Source organism: Saccoglossus kowalevskii, chromosome 1 (genome assembly GCF_978046115.1).
Source record: "Saccoglossus kowalevskii chromosome 1, keSacKowa6.1, whole genome shotgun sequence".
Lineage (NCBI taxonomy): Eukaryota > Metazoa > Hemichordata > Enteropneusta > Harrimaniidae > Saccoglossus > Saccoglossus kowalevskii.
This window is the reverse complement of record NC_140641.1, coordinates 22,688,547-22,711,856: the sequence shown is the minus strand read 5'-3', so window position 1 is coordinate 22,711,856 and position 23,310 is coordinate 22,688,547. Positions and strand designations below refer to the sequence as shown.

Genomic DNA, 23,310 nt, shown 5'->3' with positions numbered 1-23,310 from the left:
TTTTGTTTTTCCTAAAAACGGCAAAAAACACTTAAAAATCTTCTTCTTCAGAACCGCCAAGTAAAATGTTCTCATATTCAGTACTTAGCTTCTACATATGGAGCAGATTTAGATTTGAGAAATTCATTATGATTGGTCACGTGGTTTGGCCGCCATTTTGGGTTTGTTCTCAACAGGAAGTAGTTTTTTACTCATGCCGCACTTGAGCGATTATCTCAAATATTGCGTCATGGCATGTCTCTAACTAACCCTTTCAGAAACCTAAAAAAAATTTCAGATCAGTCACATGGTTTGGCCGCCATCTTGGATTTTAAGCAAAATTGATTAAAAGTTTGGGCATTTGTTTCTCAGAGGTGAGTCAACGAATCTATGAGATGTTTTTATATTTACCATGCCTGGCCTTAGCTCCATACGAGAAAAATAATATTATTTTGATCAGTCACGTGGTTTGTCCGCCATCTTGGATTTTGTGAAAATAGAAATTATGCAACTACATGTTTTGTATTAGTCCGATTGGAATAAAATTTTGTATGTGTATTCTACTCTTTAGATACATTCTTTCCCCTGAATGGCATATGGCTAGGTCATGTGGCTACGCGCCCATGGGGTGGGGGGCTTCTAACCTCATTAATATGCATAGCTGCTATATCTCAAGCACTGTTGCAGTTAGGAAGATGATTCCTGTGTTATCATGACAACAGTGAACAAGCAATTTCATTAAAATAACAGATTACCATATATGATCATGTGAACTCATTAATATGCATAACTGTTATATCTCAAGCACTGTTGCAGGTAGGAAGATGATTCCTGTGTTATCATGACAACAGTGAACCTGAGATTTGATTAAAATAACATATGACCATATATGGTCATGTGAACTCATTAATATGCATAACGGTTATATCTCAAGCACTGTTGCAGGTAGGAAGATGAAACCTGTGTTATTATGATGATGTTAAACAAGAGATTTGAATAAAATAACAGATGACCATATATGGTCATGTGAGCTCATTAATATGCATAATCGTTGTATCTCAAACACTTTTGCAGTTAAGAAGATGAATCCTGTGTTATTATGACAACAATGAACATGAGACTTGATTAAAATAACAGATGACCATTTATGGTCATGTGAACTCATTAATATTCATAACATTAATATCTCAAATAAATATATGGAACCAACTGCATGGGGTGGGGGCTTCTAACCTCATTAATAATCATAACTATTATAACTCAAGCACTGTTGTAGTTAGAATGATGAATCCTGTGTTATTATGACAATGTTGAACAAGAGATTTGATTAAAATAACAGATGACCATATATTAATAACCTTTATATCTCAAATAAATATATGGAACCAACTGCATTTCGACCTCATGGTACTAATCATTCAAACTAATTGTGTATCATTTGACCTCATTATTTATGGCATGTATACTTGGGCCCCTGTGACGCTGCTTGCAGCTTTAATTCATTTTCTTTTTAGTATTTTTTCTCCGGGTTTCCCTTGGTCGTTCTCTATTCCTTTTACCATAAGCTAGGGGGTCCAGCTAGGGGCAGTTCTAGAAATTGATGATGCCAATTCACTTGCATCTGAACTTGCATTTCTCTAACAATTGGATAACACCTGCATGTTTGTGTAAATTTGATATTTCCGCATTTCCAAACATACGAAAAATTCATCTAAGAATAACCCATTTGTTTCTAAAGACATCCAGTTTATAACTGATAATGTATGTATTCACTCTGAACCATACAGAAGCACACTGGGAATACTGCATTTAAAACATCTCAGCTTGATCCCAGTGCTGCAAAAGTAGCTGATTTCAAGACATCACTAAGGGAGTACAACACCTGTCTTGTCTGGTTGATCCTGGCAGACAATCATTTTGGCTGAGTATAAATACATGAATTAATAAAAAAAATAGCCTTTAAGGTTTACATTAAACGAAATGTCAGTAAAATACAAAATATACCAACAAATACCTACTGTAAAATACTTTATTTTTACTTGAAATATATTTTTGTTATTTTCGCTAAAGGAATAATTCAGTGAAAATAAAATGCAGCGAGTAAACCTTTTTTTCCATATTTTACATTCAAATGATCAAAAATCAGTGCAAATAAACTCTGTACAAAACACCCAAAAAGATTATACAGCGAAAATTAATCCAGCTAAAATCCAGTATTTTACAGTAGTTAGAGTGAACACCAACTTAGTCATTACTTTCACTCATTATGTATGCAAGTAACATAAACTTCAATGTAACCTATTAGCAATTCATAATCAATATTCACAGGTAGCAGCCACTTTTCAACAACACTACGCCTAAAACTAAGAGGTAGGCAAGTATCTGATCAATCATGCATGTGGGATACGTACACTTTGAACTTGACCAAGATTTTATTCTCATAGTCTAGTTATATGCACACAAAAAAATATGATCCAAATTAAATATTAACAAACATCACCACGAAATTCTGAGAAAAATGCAGTCCCCCTAGGTACAATGTAGTCGTAGATGATGAGATCATAAATTTAAAGAGTTGTAGTTTTCTCATTTTTATTTGAATCTTTGACACTGTAATACTGAGACGTTTACCCTATGTGGTACCAAGTGAATACACAATAGTGTATATAGGGTGAAATATAGGTTGTGCATGCTATGCATATATAAACAGTACCTAGACAGCAGGTAAATTATTTTTTATCAGCTATTTGTATGAAACTACACCATGAGACATTGACATATTCTAGCATGTTAACTCATCACTCTATGAGTGAAACAAATATATACCATACTTGTTCTATTAGTACAGTAAATGTCGTATTAATGCCCGCATGCCTAATAAAAGCTGCACCCACTTTTTTTGAAAATTTAGAACCAAAAATTCACCATTTCTCATATGTGTAGATGCTCTAATAGAAGCCGCATCCCCTCTGTTGCATTGTACCATTTTAATAGAAGTTGCAGCTTCTAATACACATTTTACAGTAGTACATGCACTTACCGATATGTAAATGACAGAGGCGTATATACAATATACATTTTTTTTTATTTATGCACTTCTTAAAGAGCAAATTTGTTAATACATCTACTAGTGGGTGCTAGCTCTTGGTCTAAACAGATAGTTACAGAATATTTTGTTATAAGTACCATACTTCAATTATATACCTTGAAATGCATCAATCAATTAATATTTCTATTGCTATATACTGAAAGAAATGTATATTTCTAAGGATGCAATAAACAATTATTATTTTTATTATCATCATCAGTATAGGAATTATTGTTTTGAATATTTTCATACATACATCAAATCAGCACAAGCAGATATGAATACAGTTTACCTGGAATTACCTTCAATCAAACCATGTTGTTGTTTTTAAAATTAATTATTTTGCACGTGACATAGCTCACAAATAGATTCTATATATAGAGTGCCAAGGTGGCAGCAAAGGACATGTGCATGTAAGGTCAGGCATCAAGATTTATTAGAAACTATAATGATACTAAATTTTACATTGAAACGTATAATGTTACCATATTATAAATTATTACATTTTGTCGCTAGAAACTTTTGCAGTTGGATAAGTTGATGACATGTGGAAGGACAACAATTTTAGTATTGTGGTTTTATTCAAAGAGCACCTATACAACTGTAATGAGGTCTTAACACAGTATGTTACAAATTAGATGATCTGAAATTGTACTACCCGGTAATTGTGCGGGGGGGGGGGGTCACTTTTGAATAGTGTTCCAATGCACTCGATACAAAAAGATTCTCTGTCAGTACAAAGTACCTCTACCTGGTAAATGCTTGTTTTCTCCTATACAATAGTTAAAATAACATTCTATGAATGCTTTCAATCTTGATTTGAATTGCCAATACATGTGCATATGTGCTACATAATGTATGACATATAAAGTTTCCAGATAACCGGTCAAGGCATGTCAGAGATGTGGCTCTGGGAGAGTCAGCCATTTTGAATCTGATCTGGGAAACAAAATGACATGAATCAAGGTCCGGTGACCTAGATCCGGTTTCAAAATGGTAGGAATGCTAGATTTTAATGAATTTTTATCATAAAAATAGCCGCCTAAGATATGGGATGTATTTGTGAAGTTTGAATGTGATCACACCAGGCATATCCAAGATACAGATAAATGCACATGTGCCGAAACATAAGACCCTGTTTTTAGACCGTGTCCAAATAGATAAATACTTCAAATTGTATTTATAGTATGCTGGATCATCAAAATAAGACTCAGTTTGACCATAGGCACACCTTCATGCATTTATGTACAGTGATTGCACAAACAAATAAATTACGCAGTATGTTATCCCAGTGGGATCTCTGATTAGTTATAATTGGTCGCTTTCGAATAATAATAATTGAGCTGCTATATTTGTTTTCCACTCGGCAACTGACCAAAACAAAATATATTTTTAGAACCTCTAATAATATGAAAGTGGTAAAACTTCACTTGTTGTTATGGTAATGAAACCTATTCAACAGTGACTCATAGTGCAACAGTTCCATGCTAGCATTCTATTAAAATACTAAATGTTATATCTGCCCCTAAACCTGTGTAAACTGTAAAATAAATAGTATACATTATCTCTTCACAAAGCAAATAGGTTTTTATTATCCCACTAAATCATTCCATAATTTTATCAAGTGATATTTAATAACCAAGTATATATGACATCACAATATGAAATAGAATTGTGATATCACTTATCCATACTTTCTATTTCATCATTCTCTTGCAATCCATGTCAAAACCATCAAGAAAATAGTGAAACAGCCCACTTCCCTAATCTTCCCCCACACTAAACTCTAATATTATTACTTAACCATGGCTGAACTTGTACTTTGGAGTTGAGAGGGCACCTATGTTCAGAGCAAAATTTGATAAAGTTGCCTTGGCGTTTAGGAATAGGGTAGAGAGAATCAGTATTTTTCAAACGGCACTAAGGCAAACTCCTTCGGCATCAATGCAATTGATATAATGTACACTGATTATACATATGATCTATAAGCATGTAGATGGTTGTACAATTACATAATTGCAAATATCTTGTAGCTGCATTGCGTACATAATGCTACAATTGGAGATGTCGACTTCTAATATATACATGTAGTACTGTGTTTGCTAGATGTTAGTAGCACATGAACTACATAATTATGTAAATTGTAATGAGAATGGGCAGTTTGACAATTGAATAGTTAACATTGTTTGTATTCATGATTAAACAAGCAAAATTAAGAGACAATGCAGCTAGTGATTATCATAAACACGGTTGATGTTGATTTCTCTAAATGCAAGAAATCACACTAGTCGTCACTCTGCGTTAATTAATAAATATTGTTGATTTTAGTTTTATTAATCCGACAATTAACTTATGCCATTATTTAATTGTGTGATATGTCAAATACTTAATAATAGTTTAGAACTATTTCATTAATTACACAAGCTGTCAGGAGGTAACAATGAGTACAGCTTTCCTTTTCAATCAGCACAAAAACATCTGACAATATGCATTGGTTTAAAAATGATGGATCAGTCACCTTAGACTGTCAGCGGGTTGCCCGAGATTGGATAAAGTAGTAGTGTTTAAATATTCAAAGTCGTTCTATTCTGAACATTTCAAAGAAGTCCTAGACAATCAGAAGTCTAAATTCAAATTCCTACATCTGAATATAGTGTGGTATTATTAATTGTTAATACCAATATGAAATTTCTTACCTCCATAAATACAAAATCTATGCTAATCAGGCAACTTTAATGAAAACAAAAATATGTATATTAATTATAAGTAGTTTCACTTGGCTTCAAGGTCAATCACATATCCAGACTATACAAAAAATTTTGTTTTATTATCATAAATTAGTCGCATCAATTTATTCTCAATCTCATTTCAATGCAGTAAACCAATGAATATAATATTTCGGCGATTGCAACTGCCATTTTTGATTGCGATATAGGATCATGCTGCTCAAGGACTTATTCATCTGTATCATCAAGTTTTATAAACAGAATCAATATTCCATGACATCCATTGTATGTCAAGCTGCTTTGATGTCAGCGTTTGAGATGCGCATCCTGAATCATCTTTTTCTTCATTATTCTTTTTATATTAGGACAGAGGTTATCAGTTATTTTAGAATACTGCAGGTAAATTAATTGTGTAATTGAATACTGTCAAACTAATTAAACAAAAAGTCAGGATTATTGATTCAGAGATTTTATACATTTTGTAAGTTCTAAAAATAGCATCCCATTTAATACTTGGCAAAGTGATGAATATGTTAAGTTGACCTACTTTTTTTTTTGCTATATTTTTGGCCTAATTTTGTGGTATTATACTTTTTGCCTATTTTTTGTTCTTTATTGTATTTTTTGATCGACTTTTTTTCTAATTGAAAACTTTCACAGCTACAGGTCTACATATATTGACATTTATACAGCAAATATTCAAGATATTGCGATAAACATGCCCAAGGCTTTTCAGTTTCAACTGTCAAAATATGAATGATGCAGATTAATATGCAAAGTTTTTTTGTTAGAGGCTATATGTGTCAGATATCATTTCGTCAGTCGTCTTCGCCATGCTCCATGTTTGAGTACCGTAACATTTTGGCGCTGCACGACCATCATCATCTTTTCACCTTTAGAATACCAAAGCCAACTTTTCATCATCTACATGTACACAGATTAAATCTCCTAATTTAGGGGAGGATTTTTTTTTTTTTTAATTTTATCACAAACCGACAATGAAATGTGACAAAGTTTGCTCTAAACTTTTAGCAGGAAAAAAAAATGATGGTTCTTGAAATAGGTTCAAGCAACCAAATTAGACTACCCGGTAGTCTTGAATTTGAAATAAAATAACAACAATAAACATTGAAGCGCAGAACTGACCATGGTAATTGTAACATATTTGCTCTATTACCGTAGTAGCGCATTGCAAAGGTAACAAAGATGCATTTGTCAATTGTAAAAATATGTAATATATTTACTATCCAGTATACAATACATGCAACTGTTGGTTTACACACACTTCTATTGGAGATGCCCTTCTAATAAAACAAATACGGTAGTTGGTTTGGCTAGACAACAACATGGTCACAACATCAATCGACAAACAACAATGGTCAGATACAAACTGCAGGTATAAACGTTAATGATAGCAGCTGCCGACTCATTACAGGCAAAGTAATCTTTAAAATACATGCTTGAGTATAATATTCTATAGAATGATTTAATTCTGTAATATATGTTATTGGAGAACATAGTATAAAAGAGTTTATTTAGTAATTGATGCATAATGCTTTTGGTTTTTTTGCTGTATTTTTGCTAGAGGCATAAGCAATGATACAAATTTTGCTCGTAACAAATCAGTGCTGAAAAAACATACTAACAAACAAGTGAGAATAAATGTCACCAATATGATCGTATATGCATGAAATAGTATATTCAGCTAAACATCAATAAGGTAAACGTGAATGCACTTTTGATGAGCTTTACTACCATGGACAATAAAGAGTTTATTACCAGTTTGTTTTCAATGGTCTTTCATAGATGCACAGATAACTATTATCAATAATCAACATACACTGTACGTCAGGTGGCTACTCTGCACTGCTTGAAATGTGAACCTTTACGGCTCCAAAATAGGCTGATTTTCTCGATTCTCGCAAATGCATGAAAATATAGGTGATTTGTAGTAAATCATCAGTAGTCCTTAAATTCTAATCGATTACAAGTACTATAAACTTTCATTGTGTAAAATGTGTATGGTAAATATGTTTTTCTAAAATCATATAAAACAGGTAGCATCGATCCTAACAGGATGTTGTGCATATTTGACCTGGAGCCGTACTCGACCAATTCAAGCGTCACAGTCAACATTATTTATTTAATATTTTTGCGATATAGTACTAAAATTTTTAAAACGAAAAAAAAAAACTGACGGGCTATGGATGTTTTCAGTTGTACACATGCATGTGTGCTGGAGATATTCACCATGTCACACGAAGCTAATAAAAGGTAATGAGCTGATACAAACATTAATTACCAAAGATATAACTGTGAACAAGTGCTGTATAATGTCAAGATGAAAGTGATGTACACAGTAAAGTACACAAATAGCTGCAAACCAAACAGTGTAATTGTGTACAAATTTGAATTACGGTACTTCATTGTTGGGATTTACCAGGTTATTCAAAACGTAAATAAACTACATACCTGAGCTTCAAGTGATTTTTTGAAAATTAGCAAAACAATTTGTTGTTATTCTGTTGGGGATTTTTATTATGCCTTAATACACTCTGTACTGTACTACTACATTTTGAAAAATTACATGAATGATACATCAACACGATGCGATATCCCAACTGTTTCTGATTCATGTGATGTCAACAATGTTTCTGATTTGTGTAATATTCCAACCCCTGGTAGGCCTGTAGTGCAATATTTATAGAATATGACAATGTTCATGAAAACAAAGCAGTGATGCTCAAATTCCGCCCATTTCTTTTGTTTAATTGTGATTTTTTTTTCTCATTATTCCTTCATTATACCCCTTCCCACTAAAAAAACAGAAATGAATCTTACATTTTTTATAAGTATGTCAAATCATAGACGGTCTATGGTCAAATACATGAATATTATTTCAAGTGTTACAAAATGAAATTAAATTGAAATCTGATTCTGCCAAAAAAGTAAAGTAATACATGTGTATCCTCAAAATGGATCTAACCCGGAATCAATGCTTCCAGTGATGTTTTCAGATCAATTCTATTGAGTCAACAAGATGTAATAGTGGATAGACGAACATACATTGTTTCTGCCATAAATCTATCTCTATCAATTATGAGCTGACAAAGGATTTCCACCTTTATAATTGGTTACTTAAGATTGAATCTGTCACATGTACGAATGGGAAGTTGCATCACACAGGCTTGCTTAAAAATATATTTAAAACTTATTATCTATTCAATGTAAAATAGTTAAACATCTCTGTGTTTGAATGAATTTTACTATAAATAAAATCTGATATTAAGGTAAGATTTATAGGGTTATTATGGCAGAGATTGGTGTATTCTTAAGGTTATATTTATTTTGAGAAACAAAGCTGTCTCTGGCAGCCATTTTGAATTATTCAAATTATCAAAATCAAGCCAGGTTTTTTTATAAAAACCTATTATGGTGTGCTTGAAATAGTCTAAGTGTTTTTATGATGTAGGTTGGCATAGATTAGGAAGATCTCCTTCAGTTTAAATTAAAAAATATTCTGTGTTTTTTTTCTATACAAATCTAATAATTCAAAAAAATTAGACTTTTACACACATGGCTTTCGATAAAATACTAAGAAACGAGTCATCAGCTGATTTATGAAGCAATTTAGGCTTCTTTTCATCTGTGTTGCTACGGCAACAGCTGAACACGCCTTCCCTCGTCAGTAAAGGTGACAGGTTACTCATTTGAGAGTTGTTTCAAATGTCATACTCGTTAACAATTGCACTGATGAAATAGTGTAATTGTTTTCTAAATGGTTTAAAATATAACCCACTACGAGGGACCCCAATGACAGTGGTTTACTGTCCATTAACGTGTAATTAACAAAGACAATGACTAAGAAAAGATATAAATACCAGTGACTAAGTCTGGGTATGAGTCATTGGAATTATAAAATTGCAGCTAAAGTAATCAAATTTGCAAATAAATGTTGTCATATAAAAGACTCAGGGAGGGGGGGGGGGGTAATAAAAAGCTTCCAATTACAAAAAAATCACCACTGGAGTGGCTTCAATATAAAGTCTAATGTTATTGTTTGGAGATGTGGTCCCTGGATTGTTAGTATCAAATATTGTGAACTCTGCTAACACCATTTACCGTGGTGGGGCCCTACTACTGTAGAACTGTCAAACAATACAATTGCATGGAACCGGTTGTTGAACACCAATAGCAAGCAACTGTCATTCAAGCTAACGCGAACAAAGTGAGATGTTTCAGCAGAGAAAAAAATAACTGTTTTCATTGAAGCAGTTAAGAGCATTGAAAAAAAAAATGTATATATTTATTTAAATTTATATATATATATCTGGGGGGCCCGGTAGTGAACGAATCAATCGTAAAATGCGTACGGGACGCGATCGATGGTTTGGGGTGACAACTGCATTGTTACATATTACGAATGTATATGTTTCTCAGAAAGAGAAGGCATGTTATTGGTTGATTGATTGATTGGTTAGTTGGTTAACTGATTAGTTGGTTAGTAACATGATAAGATAGAGGTACCACAGAACGTCCGGACAAAAGGAACGTGCCGTCTCAGATTTTTGACATAAATAAATGAAATCTCGTATTAATAACCGCTGAATGAATGAATTGAGAATGAATGTGGATTTCTGTGCTACTCAACGGAACTCCCGAACGGATAATATTTGTCATACAACTGATGCGGATGTCAAATAAGGTGAGGCGAACATGTTTACATCGACGCCATGTCGCCCTTCGTACACATTTTAACATGATATATAATATGTAATAATATTCCCATTGAAAGTCAGAGTCATCAACATGCGACTGACTCGATATTATCACTGACCTGTTTGTCCCTTCCCGAGTGTTTTCTCCAGTTTATAAGGCCCAACATATTGTGCTTCGGCGTTGGACATTTCTCACCAGTCTCCGGGCATATATCCTTGCGAATGAAAATAGTGAAGCCCTTGTAGGGGCGATCCACTGGGGCTTTGTGAATATCGGTAGCTAGCTGACTGCTAGATTCAGTTCTATCGCCGCCATTACATCTGAATATACAACATCCGGGTATTTCTAGGAAACACCTTTTGAATTATTCATTATGGGCCCAGCGAATTCGCTCGCGCTCTGGCTTTCATTGTGATTTTCCCCCGTTCAACAAACTTTTGTCAAAATATTTACAGCAGATATAATAGAACAATATATACACGCGCCTGTCTTGTCAATTTCCTGCTTCGTTATTGTTTTTATTGCATTATGCACGATCCCGGAATGACTAATGTCATAAAAACGATGCCTAACAGATTCCACATATTTACAATGCGACCGCTTGAGGACGCACTTGTCACTAAAATTGCTTAATGGCTGCTTCTATTTCCAATGTAAACAAGAAAACTTTTTTTTTCAATATTTTTAGAGCATTTCTCGTCAAGATTCCAGATCTTTTTTTTTCTATGGATTATCATCTTTCTTGTTTATAGGTGAAAATAAACATTGACTGATTGAATGTTTGGTTGGTTGATTAATTGATCGAGGACATGCACCTCGACAAGTAGAGAAACAAATAACAACATAACAACACGCGAGAAGAAATATTAGTAAAACACCCGAGACTGGGTATTTGTGTGAAAGTCTCGCTAGAGGGCGCAAATATTTTAAACTGGGAAATCGTGTTGTTAATCCCCGGGGCGGTGCTACATCACAGAACGTTCTATGTTGATAAGGCGCGCACCACTCCCACCATGTATTTCTATGGGCTCTCTGCGAAAACAGCCGGTGAAAAAGGCTAAAGTCGAGAAAATAGCACAAACTCAACTCTGAAGTAAGCCTGAACAACCGAATGTATATATTCTGCACATATATGGGTAATCTTGTTGCACTGCTCGAGCCCAAACAACCATCCCAAAGTACCGTTTTCTGAAAGATTTCGGCCATTGTTTTCACCGTGATGGTTGCCAGGTGTTGAAAATGCCCGGATGTCCGCCCGACGATTCAGATAATTAAAGTTAAAATTAAAATTCGGATAAAGTAACGACATATCGACCAAAATCTGTAAATACGTATACTCACACGTATATTCAAACTTGAACCAAGTCATGAGTTACCTGTATTTTAAGTAGCGTTCGTTTTTTTTCACCTCCTTGATTCAATCACAGTTGAGGGACTGTGATTCAATGAATGTTATGAGGAAAGCAAAATCCAGAAGATTGTACTCGTGTTCAACTAACGTGCAAAGAAATTATTCCCGTGTATCAATTATACACGTATACGTATCTTCAACCTCGGATCTTCAACACCATCATTTCAAATGCTCGGCATGCCTATTGCGAGGATTATGCCGAAAATCATTGCACATTATATCTAAAGTGTGTACATTCAAAACAAACATCCGTTTTTTGTCACAACCTAAGCTTCGTATTTTTTTAATAAAATTGATTGTTCCGGCCGGTGCCAATGTGCAACGGTTGCGAAGTTTTTACACTATATGCTTATGCTGTGTATCAGTATTGCATGACTTGTACAACAATTTGGACGTTTTTGACAATATTATAATAGTATTTCGATTCCGCAAAATTAATCATTTATGTCATAATTGGCACCATAAAGTCTAGCTACGATGACATACACCTACAACACGCAAGTTCGATGTCATGGGTTCCCATACGATATACGAAATCAAAACCGCAAGCTGTGCGACTACGTCTATTTATAATCAGAAATTTATTATATATGGTTGAAATACACCAGGTGACTAGGATGATCCCCACTGAGCGCACTCACAGAGAAATGGTATTCCGACCTTGTCTGTCTAATTGCTATTATTGTGTATTCTGGGTTCGTGAATTGAGGCAGTATTTGTTAGTTTTGTGAGCTTTTACAAAATTGCGCCATGTACTTGTTAGAAATAATACTACAACTTCATAGTTCATATTTGTACATCGCCTGACGTCATGGCTGTACAATAGAAAACACGCCCTCTAATTGAAACGTCGTCACTAGGAAAGTCAAAAGGTAAATCAAAACGTATATACGCAGCATTTTCTTGTCTGAGTAATATACAATGCAATGTACTATAATAAGTCCTTGCCCCCCCCCCCCCCCCCTCGTATAGACATAACTTTTTACATAGAGTCTCGGCATGATGAAGTTACACGTATATAAGTATCAGAAAGTACACACGGAGAAATAAAAGTTTCGCTAACACTGGGAGTACGACTCATACATTTTCCAGGATTAATTAATTTGTCGACAGAGGTCGCTGTGTAGTGGCAAAGTAAGTGAAAATAAAGATCAGCCCGTACTTTTTGGGATGATGGTGCTATATACCTATTGGTATACATGTATGATGATGGTGCACACGCTGACGGGAAGCATATATTGTTGGCACCTGTTCGTTATCCATAGTCACGGTGTAATAATATGTTTGATCTAGCTATGGACAATTTATGGAAAGAAAGCTTTTTAAAAAATCGTTAGAACATTAACAAATATCAACTAAGTGATATTAACATGTAATAAGACACACACTAACGTATGGGCGTGAAATAATAGGTTCGAAGAAATATATACTAGTAGATAAAACATACATAGACAAATTAAATTTGAAATTGTGTAACATGCTTCTACAAGTTCACCAACTAACTTAACAGCTCGCAGAGAAATTGGGAAGATATTAATAATGTTATTGGGGTGCTTTAAAAACGTTTTGTGGGACTGTGGTTTTTTTAGGCATACTTAAAAAAATAGTATATGCGAGGGTTCATGAAGTTTAATACTACATGTAGTATGAAGACAGAATATAATATCTCATCATGTAACACTTTAGTTTAAGAGCACCAAGACTAGTTTTTAGTCATCAATGAATGATTGTCTGAAACAGGAACTTATATCCGTATGTTTGTCATTTCGACATCATTTCTCATACATGCATTCACCTACTATGTTCAAAGTTGGTATAAAGACGAGTCATAACGGCGACAGACAGGTGACCATTTTTGTTTAAAAAAATCACGAAATCAACTATTTACCATATAATTCAGTGTTAAAGCTCTCAAGCTTGGTATTTACTGATGAGCGTCATTTTGTTTTCCCGAGTTACTATAATTCAAAATGGTTGACGGACAGCCATTTTGCAAATTTCACAACTTGAAAGTACAAAGGTACAAAAGCAAGACATGGTGGATTGCATCAAGTTTTTTTTTTCAGTTGTTTTCGGACCTCGTTTTATATCAATCTATTTTGTGCCAAATCAGAAAATTTGAAAATTTCATCAGCTGTTCTCATTTTATTCAAACTTAGTATAAAGATCATACACGGTAGGCAACGTCAGTTGGTTTCGTGGTTTGATCATGATTCAAAATGTCTGACTGGTTGCCATGTTGGTTTTATTTTCATGTGTCATTGAACATTTCTCTGCCTTTACTGATGTATGTTTTAATTTTATCAAATTTAATCAAATTAAATTCCAAGATACCACTCACCTGGGTCCAATTTGACCGATATCATGCGTATATGCTTTAATTTACCATGCCACAAGAAAAAGTGTGGGAGAACGTTTCGCTTTCGCGTTATTTGCTGTCAGGATCTAGACATGTTTAGCCAACAAGGCATACTCATATACAATGACACATTTTACACCAAAATTCTCGTCAAATCCTACACAAAAGCTAATGCTCAAAATCCGCCACCCCTCAACCAGAGCCAGTAGTATTAACGAAAGGACTGTAGTGGTGAGATGCATATGCTAGTAAGCACGAACACTTAATAAATACTATCTCTTGGCTTTTGTAGCACAATCCCGTACTATATTTATCGAGATTGGTGCAATCACCTACCATTTGTACCTTCTTCGAGATGCATTTTGATTTAATAAATAATATAAATATCCGACATCTCCGTTTTCTTGAGTTTCATTCTGTTTTAGTGAGAGTACTTGTCAAATTGTTATAATATCGCCCTCTGTAGCACAATGACGAAATTAAAAATATATATATATATTTGTGACGTCATTGGAGGATGATAATTTAATCCAAGATGGCGCTCTGTTGATGAAAGTGAGTGTTTCTCTCGTTGCCGCAAAATATCCGGAATTTTTCGCTTATTGTACGATTCATTGTATGTTTTGTCTGACTGGCGCTGGTGCAACTGGGGTGGCCACAACAAGCTCAGTGTTACCGAGAAGGAAGACGCGTAACTCACCAAAAACCGAAGGTATGTGAAAGCCGCTGCTGTGCTGCTTCTGTTATCTCCTCTCTCACTTGGTTTATCGTCTCGATATCAAACTGCATTGCACGATATGTTCTCGCCGGCAGCATATTATCATGTCGGTCGGAATGAACAAAAGAAACAACGCAGTCGTTCTACATACACATGTGCTAATGTTGCGTGTCCACTTTATGCGTTTTGGTGCGGGCTGTTATAATATTGATTTGTATCGTTCGATCACATTCCTTCATGCAGTGTTTCCGCTACATCGTTTTCGAGTCCCTGTAAATTATTACGCTAAAATAAAATTGTCGATTTTTTTTTTAGCTCCAACTCTTATCTGTAAAGCACTCGTTTTGTTCATAATCTTTTGTTTCTCACGGAAAACTGGATTCAGTGTTACCATAACAATAGAATCATCCATCCATTGACCACTATCACACGTACAATCTGTAGATATTCCCTGTATGTATCCGCCGCATAATCGGGGGTAAATTTAATACGACGGTCTCTGTATTTTTTTACTACGTGTAGTTTCACGGTTGAAGAAAATAACCACGAATGATTTGCTAAAGATTATGATGAATAAGGAGATACGCATAAAAAGATAAACGAACCACATTTTTTTCGGCGTATTTGTTAAACAATACATGTATCTTGACCAGCAGTTATTTGTCTGGTCGTTAATCCAACGACACTATGCAGACACTGTCGGTGTAGTACTGATAATAAGAGGAATGCTATCCAATATAACTGAATATTTCTGATCTAAAGTGTATGTAAAACATTAGTCTTTGTATCTGTGCATAAGGGCTATTATATATGTGCTAACCTTATGTGCAATCTTTTCAATATCAAACAAATTGTTAGTAATGGTTTACCTGCTGAACTGAATTCTGAGTGTATAATTCAACGTAATGCCAACCTGGTAAAAATAAAAAATAAATCATTGTAGCATAATGGGTTCTGTATCATCGATTTAAAAATAAACTTTGATGTCTGAAGGATGTGTTTAATTCAATTACTAGTAACTGACAAAAATAAAAATAAACAACCATGGAAATGTTACAAAGGAATCAATAACAATTCCTGCATGAATTATTTTTTTATTGTTTATAATTGAGAAATGTTTCTCCCTAACTGCTTGCAGCGGTTGTTCAGTTTGTTCAATTTTTAATTAAGTTATTGATATATTGTTGGACATTGGGCAGACATAATTTCCAGGAGTATTTGAGTTCATGTGATATTCTTTAACGTATTAATTACATAACCTGATTTGCTCCATTGATCCAAAATGAATTGCTTACTAATATACATGGGTATTAATTGGAAAGCAGAGTATATGCTTGATGATTAGGCAATAGCATTTAATACATTCACACACATATTTTATATCATGTATATCTGTGCAAAACTCGGGTAAATTTATGATAACCTGCCATGACATTTGTTCATATATTGATTCAATTTGATGAATATTGTTTTTGAAATAGCCGTTTGGTAAATTGGTAACATGGTAAATAGATAAGTACAAAGATTATTTCATATACTTTTTTACAATAACTAATGGGAGCAAATTTGTGAATTACCCCGGTATTAAAGCGCGGTAGTCATTGCGCAGCGCGTGTTCGAATATCATGTAAATAAACAACATATTTTACATGTTTTGTATATGTCGCTATGAGTCCCATATCGAACAGGACGCGGCATGACGACTGTCGCCCTTTAAAAATATAATATTTATGCATTTTTTGATTTGGCTAACAAACAGTTTTTTTAGCTCCGCTGTCGACTTTGTCGAGCGGAGCTTATCATATGAGTGATTGTCCATCGTCCGCCGTCGTCCTTCGTCCATGTCAATGTTTTACTTTTTCGACTTCTTCTTGAAAACTACAAGCCTGAATGCTTTGATACTTGGTGTATATGTACCTTGGGTAGACCTCTCTTAGATTTGTTCATTTCATGTTTATATCTTCAATTCTCTAATTTTGGTGAATATTTTTGTCATTTTTGGTAAAAAGTGATATTTTCGACTTTTTGTTAAAAACCGCAAGTCCAATTGCTTTGATACTACATATATAGGTACCACATGTGGACCTCTCTCAGATTTGTTAATTTCGTGATGATATCTTCAATTCTCTAATTTTGGTGAATATTTTTGTCATTTTTGGTAAAAGTGATATTTTCGACTTCTTGTTAAAAACTGTAAGTCCGATTGCTTTGATACTACATATATTCGTACTACATGTGGACCTCTCTTAGATTTGTTCATTTTGTGATGATATCTTCAATTCTCTAATTTTGGTGAATATTTTTGTCATTTTTGGTAAAAAGTGATATTTTCAACTTCTTGTTAAAAACCAAAAGTTCAATTGCTTTGATATTACATATATCGATACTACATGTAGACCTTTCTCAGATTTGTTCATTTCGTGATGATATCTTCAATTCTCTAATATTGGTGAATATTTTTGTCATTTTGGTAGAATGTGATATTTTCGACTTCTTGTTAAAAACTGTAAGTCCGATTGCTTTGATACTATACATATTGTTCATTTTCTAATGATATCTTCTGTTCTTTAATTGAAATGTGCATTGCTAACAGCGGAGCTATCTCAGCCGATAGGCTGCTTGTTTCTTTATGCATATCTGTTTTAAAATGCGTCCAATATTGTGAAAAATGATAGAAGAAACAGAATTTCACAGCGGGGAAAAAAAAAAATTGATAAAAAGAGAATGTAACTGCAATTTTTTTGAAATTTCTCAAATCCAAAATGGTTTATGGTTTTGACCTTGAATACATTTTTCAAGGTTGTGAATAGCTAATAGAACAGAGACTGTCTTGAAATGTAGGCCACTGTTATATTTGTAATACATCACACACCATGATATCTGTACATGATAGGTACAGCCATTGCTATGTGACAACATACATTGTGTATCCTTAGTTCAAGTCTACAGATACAAGTATACACCACTCTTCATGAGGCCAGTGGGTATTCTCATGTGCAGTTTTTACCCTAGATCAATTTTAGTCTTTGGCTGTGCTCAAGTAGGAAAATTCTGCAGAAGAAATCAGTTATAAATTCATCAGATGCAGCCCATCAGATTTATCCGTGGGAATGACAGTTGGTGTGGAAATGATTTGTGATATCGAGTTAAATTATTTATTTGGTGCAGTATAATATTTCAGTATTGATTAATTTTCCCTTGTGTTCATTACAATTCAGTTGTACTTCCTTTGATGGTTTTGCACACTTCACAGAAACACAAAAACAAATTTCATAATTCCTCAGTTGGCTACTATTATTTTATTCTATAGATTTTCTTGACTTAGTGTGGTTCTTTTACACTTTAACATCGTGGTCAAATATCCTTTTTGAGCAATTTCACCTTGGTTTCTATGTCAAAAAATACATTATTAGTATGGATTTAATTCAAAAAAATATTTATCACTGGCCAAAAGGTTGATGACTATCACAGTCAGTGGCCCATAAACCTGCTATACAGATACAACTACATGTAGGATTGAACCTCTCAAAGGAATCGATTGCAATGGCCAAGGAGTTGCCTTGGTGATGTTAGAAAAATGTAGATTTTCCATATACTTACTATTCCTATACACTAAGGCAATTTTATCAAATTTTGCCTTGAAAGTATGTGCCCTCTAAACACTGAAGTTCAAGTGTTGAAACTGAGTGTAAAGTCCTATCTAGGCAATTTTGTCTGCAAATGTTTCAAAACAGTATAAATACTTTAAAGTCTGAGCTTCAAGATGGTATTTATTTTCACAGTATATAGCCCAACTTGTGTTCGGATATGCTGTGACATTCCTTCTATTCTGTCTATTGTAATGTAGACAGGCAAGTTTGGATGGATCCCATTGGCAGCAGCAAGGTTCCCTGGGTAATGAAGGTCAAATGTCAGGGCATCTCAATTATGTAACATTCCCATCTTTGTGCTACACATGTTTGACGGATGTATATACCCCCACATTGAGTGTATGCTTGGTAAAATCAACATGTAACATTTTAATTTGAGTACAGACATTTGTACATAGACTAGCCCCACCCTTGTACATGTTGGATTTACATAGAAAAAGAAATATTCACTGGGTTTAATTTCAGCAGATACATGAATAATATTAAATATTAAATAGGTTTTTAATTCACTGGTTACAATTACATTCTGTTTTAATATAATATTGCATTTTAATTGCTATCACAAAAACCCAGGTATCTGTAATCCGTTTCCACAAATATTAGTTAGTATTAAATATAATAGAAATGTATAATATTTATATTGTTATGTAGAAGTGCATATAATATTCACTCTTTTACTACCTATGTGTTGACAGTCCTCAGGTCTAATTTGTTAGAATACTAAATCAGCAAACACCTTCTCAATAAATGCCCCAGGCATTTCAGCAAAGGCCAGAAGCATTAGGACTATTCTCTTCTGCGTATTTTCGCTTGATATTAATTCAATCTGATTAAAATCTGATGTAGTGTACGGGCTTTAATTATTTTGGCTATAAACTTATTTTAATTTTATTTTTTATTACTTTTGTTATTAATGCCTTTTTATTTTACTTTGATTTTGATTTTTTTTAATTCCGCCCTACATACATCTGATCCGACGCCTACGTAAGTCCCGTTCAAATCTCGCGTAAGTAACAGCCAATCACAGGCCCCCTTTTATAGAGGCTGTCGGTTGCTTACTTTTCAGTGTAGCGATACTCTACGGGCAATCTTTCTGTACATTATATTTTGCCCACTTGAATAAACCATTAATAGAAAATTGCTAGTATATTTTTATTTACAAAAGAAATTCCACAGCATTTTCCAATTTTTGTCATTACATTGAATATTTTGTTCACTTCCAACAAATGTGTACACTTCCTGATACATCTTCGCCAGCCAAGGTTCGTTTATTCAGTCATCGCTTCAATTTTACATCAAACACTGAGCATAATTATCTAGAATGGAAGCAAAAAAATAAGTAAATCGTAATGATTAGAACACTGTAAACAGCTATAGTAAACAATGCAAATTTTAAATTGTATAACGGTCACCGGCCCACGGCATCGACGCAGAAAATTGGAGCAATAAAATATTTCCTGATCAATTGCGATGTGTTCCAAATAAAAAATATTTTATTCCAGTCCAAATCAGCTCAATTACTTTGATAAAGAGTTATTGTATAATGTACAAAATGTTGATACATTTTGATGAATATTTACAGCTACGGCTTCAATACCGTAGACGGTTTTGACCCGATCGTCAACAAAACATCACCCGTCTCCAGGGCAAGCGACTGGAAAAAGACACCGGTGTTCGGTCGAACCGGTGGAAACAAAATCGTCACTCCCAGAATAACTACGCAAAGTAACGATCTAAACTCGAACCATTCGAGCCACAATATAAACATAAAAAAATGACTTTCGTTGCATTTGACAATGATAAACTTACCGAAAAGCCATGTTCTTCTCGGTCCTAACGTCGGTATAATCCGCCATTTTATGTTTGAGTGTGTTTGCCACCTGACTCTGCCCAGTGACGTCATCATGTGCGCTATAGAAGAAGGTCTGTGATTCGTTGACTAAAATCGTCGACAGTGGGTCTCGTTGAAATCTCGTTACATAGGCATCGGCTCAGATGTATGTAGGGCGGAATTTTAAAAAAATCACAAAATCAAAATCAAAGTAAAATAATAAAATAAAAAGGCATTAATAACAAAAGTAATAAAACATAAAATTAAAATAAGTTTATAGCCAAAATAATTAAAGCCCGTACACTACATCAGATTTTAATCAGATTGGATATTAATTATGCATGCAAGCGAATAATATGCGGAGCATGGCTCAGTTCACTTCCTGTTAAGAGGTCAACAAAATAAAGGTCCATGTGCTTTTTTCGCTGTTCTTTCGTGCTCGTGTTTAGCAGATATTTTCAAAGTTTTAAACCAGAAAACAACATTAGTAAAAGTCAAAGCGTATTTATTATCACTGCAGTTTTGCAAATTTAGTTTACTAATAAATTAGGCCTGAGGACTGTCGACAGTCTACCTATGCATAACAATTTTATTTTGTGATACTGATTTTGACTGTGATACACATGGTTTTCTATATTTGGTAAAGTTCTCTTGAAGAATTTTCTTCACTTACTTCAGTATGAAAATTCACAAAATAAAAGTTGCCTTCGATCCTGAATAATAAAATATATTTTTAAATTGCTCATATTGCAGTTGTCACACTTTCTAGCTGGGAACATTACTAAATTTGTTCGTTTAATCATTGGAGGTGCCATGTTCATCCATAGTTATCATTATTAAGTAACAGAGGTCCTTAAATTACCATTTAAGGAGTAAATGACAACACACTACCCATTATTCCGTGTTATAAATCACCACTACATGTACCAGAGTTAGAGGCTTTATGACATACCTTTACATTATTCCACGATAATGTATTAACCCCATTTGCAAGTGAATCCATTCCAACAAAAAGCCCCTAAATTAAAGTTGTTTAATTTTGATGGTGGTGATTCAAGATATCAATAATAAATCCCCACAGCGTCATACTGGATTCAAAGATGGGTCTAGACGTGATAATGTGTTCACCTCACACATTACTATAGACACTTGCCAGGCTCTTTTCCTCACCCTATACGATGCTGTAGGAGATTCATTATTGAGAGTATATCCAACCTGACATTTGCTGAGACATAATTATTGCACATGGGATTATACTTAATACTAATATAATTAATAATACTGTACAATTAATATTACCTGAAAAACAAGAAGATTCATTAATTTCATAATAAATACTTATGACCCATTGTACTTTTAAAATTATACCATTCTGACAGAATACAAAAATGTGGACAGAGATAAACCTCTGTGCATCTAAAATTATATCTCATGTTTAGCTTGATCATGTTCAAATTTCACACGTACAGTACATAACACATCCTGTCACATGTATGTACATTCTGTAAAATGACTAATTTTCACTGGGTTTACATTTCACTGATTTACCATTTCAGGCATATTCAGTGGGTTTTAAATTCACGGTTTTATCGTTTAGATAATGTGTTCTATGCTAAATTTTACATATTCACTGGGTTTTAATTTAGTGCATTTTCCAGTCAGCGAAATGAGCAAAATTAAAACCCAGTGAATAATTAACCCCTTTACAGTATGATGATCCTATTCAAGATGGTTGAATGATGGCCATTCTATTTATAGCCTCTGTTGTCAAAGTTTTATTACTTTGACAGCATAATCTTTTATGCTTTTTCCCTCAATCTACATGTAAGTCCAAAATACATGGTATTTCAAAGTTTGTTACAGAGCATACAGTTATTTAGTTGGTTATATACTATTTCACAACTTACTCTACAATGGGGTTTGATGTTAGACCTAATAATCTACATCTAAACTAAAATCCCCACTTCCACCAAAGAGAATTATACTAAATGTTTTTGATAAATTATTAGTCCCCGTTCGGATGCAGTCCGAAAACGAGGACTTATGTTTTGACTTCTGTGTGTGCGTGCGTGTGTGCGTGCATGTGTGCGTGTGTGCGTGCATGTGTGCGTCTGTGCGTGCATGTGTGCGTCTGTGTGTGCGTCTTGACCTGTATCTTAGAAATGCCTGGACCAATCACAATCAAACTTCACACATACATCATACATGATATTATACATATGCACATCAATTTGTTTCACGATCTGATGCAAGATGGCTGAATGGCGACCATTTTTGTGCTAAAAAATCCTAAAAATCAAGCATTTCTCGGCTGTTTACAGATGAATTTTGTTCAAACGTGGTATATACATTATACCTTGGTGCAAATAATTTTGTTTTTCAACTGGTGGCCATTTTGTTTTAATGAATGTGGTTCTCGTGCCATATCTCTGACTTGCTTTCACCGATTATGTTCAAATTTTAAATATTCATAATACATCATGTCATAGATAAACAGATGTATTGGTTTGACGATCCTATTCAAAATGGCCAAATGGTGGTCATTTTTGTGCTAAAAAATCATCAAATATCAAGCATTTCTGGCATTTATTGATGGATTTCGTTCAAACTTGGTACATACATTAGACATTACGAGTTCCTGATGCTTGTCATTTTATTTTTCAGATTGGATTCAAAATGGCTGACTGACGCCCATTTTGTTTTAATGATTGGGCTTCTAGAGCCATATCTCTTAAATGCTTTGACTGATTATATTCAAATTTTATATATATGTGTTTTACATCATGTTATATATATACATGTATTCAAAATGGCTGATTTTGAATGCTG

General features: G+C 34.0%; 1 protein-coding gene and 1 long non-coding RNA gene across 3 annotated transcripts in view; both read right to left on the bottom strand.

Annotated features, from left to right (window-relative positions):
* LOC100368120 (serine/threonine-protein kinase BRSK2-like) overlaps window positions 1-10,825 on the bottom strand; it is a 69,885-nt gene extending 59,060 nt beyond the window's left edge. For both annotated transcript variants that reach the window (XM_085499817.1, XM_085499818.1), the window contains exon 1: window positions 10,631-10,825. In XM_085499817.1, coding sequence (XP_085355943.1) covers window positions 10,631-10,700 — 70 coding nt within the window. In that variant the 5' untranslated portion in view covers window positions 10,701-10,825. The remainder of the gene's footprint in view (window positions 1-10,630) is intronic.
* An 8,963-nt stretch (window positions 10,826-19,788) lies between these two features.
* Window positions 19,789-20,789, bottom strand: LOC146750454 (uncharacterized). The gene is made up of 2 exons (XR_014931044.1): window positions 20,460-20,789; window positions 19,789-19,966 (listed from the first exon to the last, which is right to left on the bottom strand). It is a non-coding gene; the product is annotated as an uncharacterized LOC146750454 (long non-coding RNA).
* Between the last annotated feature and the right edge of the window lie 2,521 nt (window positions 20,790-23,310).